Raw genomic sequence first — 770 nt, forward strand, 5'->3', positions numbered from 1 at the left:
TGATCTTTTCCCATATTTCTTTCCCTCTCGGTCTTCCCGTCTTCTTTCATTCCACCTCTTTATCACTGTTTCCTTATTCTTTTTTTCACCATCTCTTCCTCCACTCCCTTGTTTTATCTCTTTTTATTGCTCTTTTTCCTTTGATTCCTACTTCACTCTCGAATTATACCATATACACTCTCTTCTTTCTTTATCTCTGACTTTCCACCTTTCCACACTCTTCTTTTATTCTTTTTCCTTTCTTCCTGTCTCCCTTTTTATCCCTTATGCCTTTCCTTATCTTCCTTCCTCTTTTCTTTCTCCTTTTTTCCGTTCCCCTTCTTTATTTCCTTTTTCTTCCTTCTCTCCCTGTCCTTCTCTTTCTTCATCCCCACTACGTCCTATCTTCACCCTCTTCTATTTTTCCTCTCCTCTCCCCTCCTTTCTTAACCTCCCTTCCCTTCCCCTTCCCTTTCTCCCTTTCCCCCTCATTCCTCCACGCCCATTTCTCACTCTTCTATCATCCTTCTCCGCTTTCCTCCTTCCTTCCCCTCCCTTCTCTCCCTCTTCCCTCGTTTCTTCTCCTTCCTCCACCCTCATTCCTCACCCCCTTTCTATCTCTCTTCCCTCCCGAAGGCTCTGAAGTGACGCAGGTGTCGGCCACGGATTACGACGACCCGCTGGAGAGCACGAACGCAATCCTGACGTACGCCGTCGAAAAGAACGTCATTGACGAGTTGTCCGGTCAGCCGATCTTCACCATCGACCCCAACACGGGAAGGTGAGATAGT

General features: G+C 46.6%; 1 protein-coding gene across 1 annotated transcript in view; it reads left to right on the top strand.

Annotated features, from left to right (window-relative positions):
* LOC119586935 (putative neural-cadherin 2) overlaps positions 1 to 770 on the top strand; it is a gene marked incomplete at its 5' end in the record, with an annotated part of 72,205 nt that overhangs the window by 19,085 nt on the left and 52,350 nt on the right. Inside the window, 1 exon segment of the mRNA XM_037935667.1 lies at positions 616 to 760. Coding sequence (XP_037791595.1) covers positions 616 to 760 — 145 coding nt within the window.

Source organism: Penaeus monodon, chromosome 22 (genome assembly GCF_015228065.2).
Source record: "Penaeus monodon isolate SGIC_2016 chromosome 22, NSTDA_Pmon_1, whole genome shotgun sequence".
Lineage (NCBI taxonomy): Eukaryota > Metazoa > Arthropoda > Malacostraca > Decapoda > Penaeidae > Penaeus > Penaeus monodon.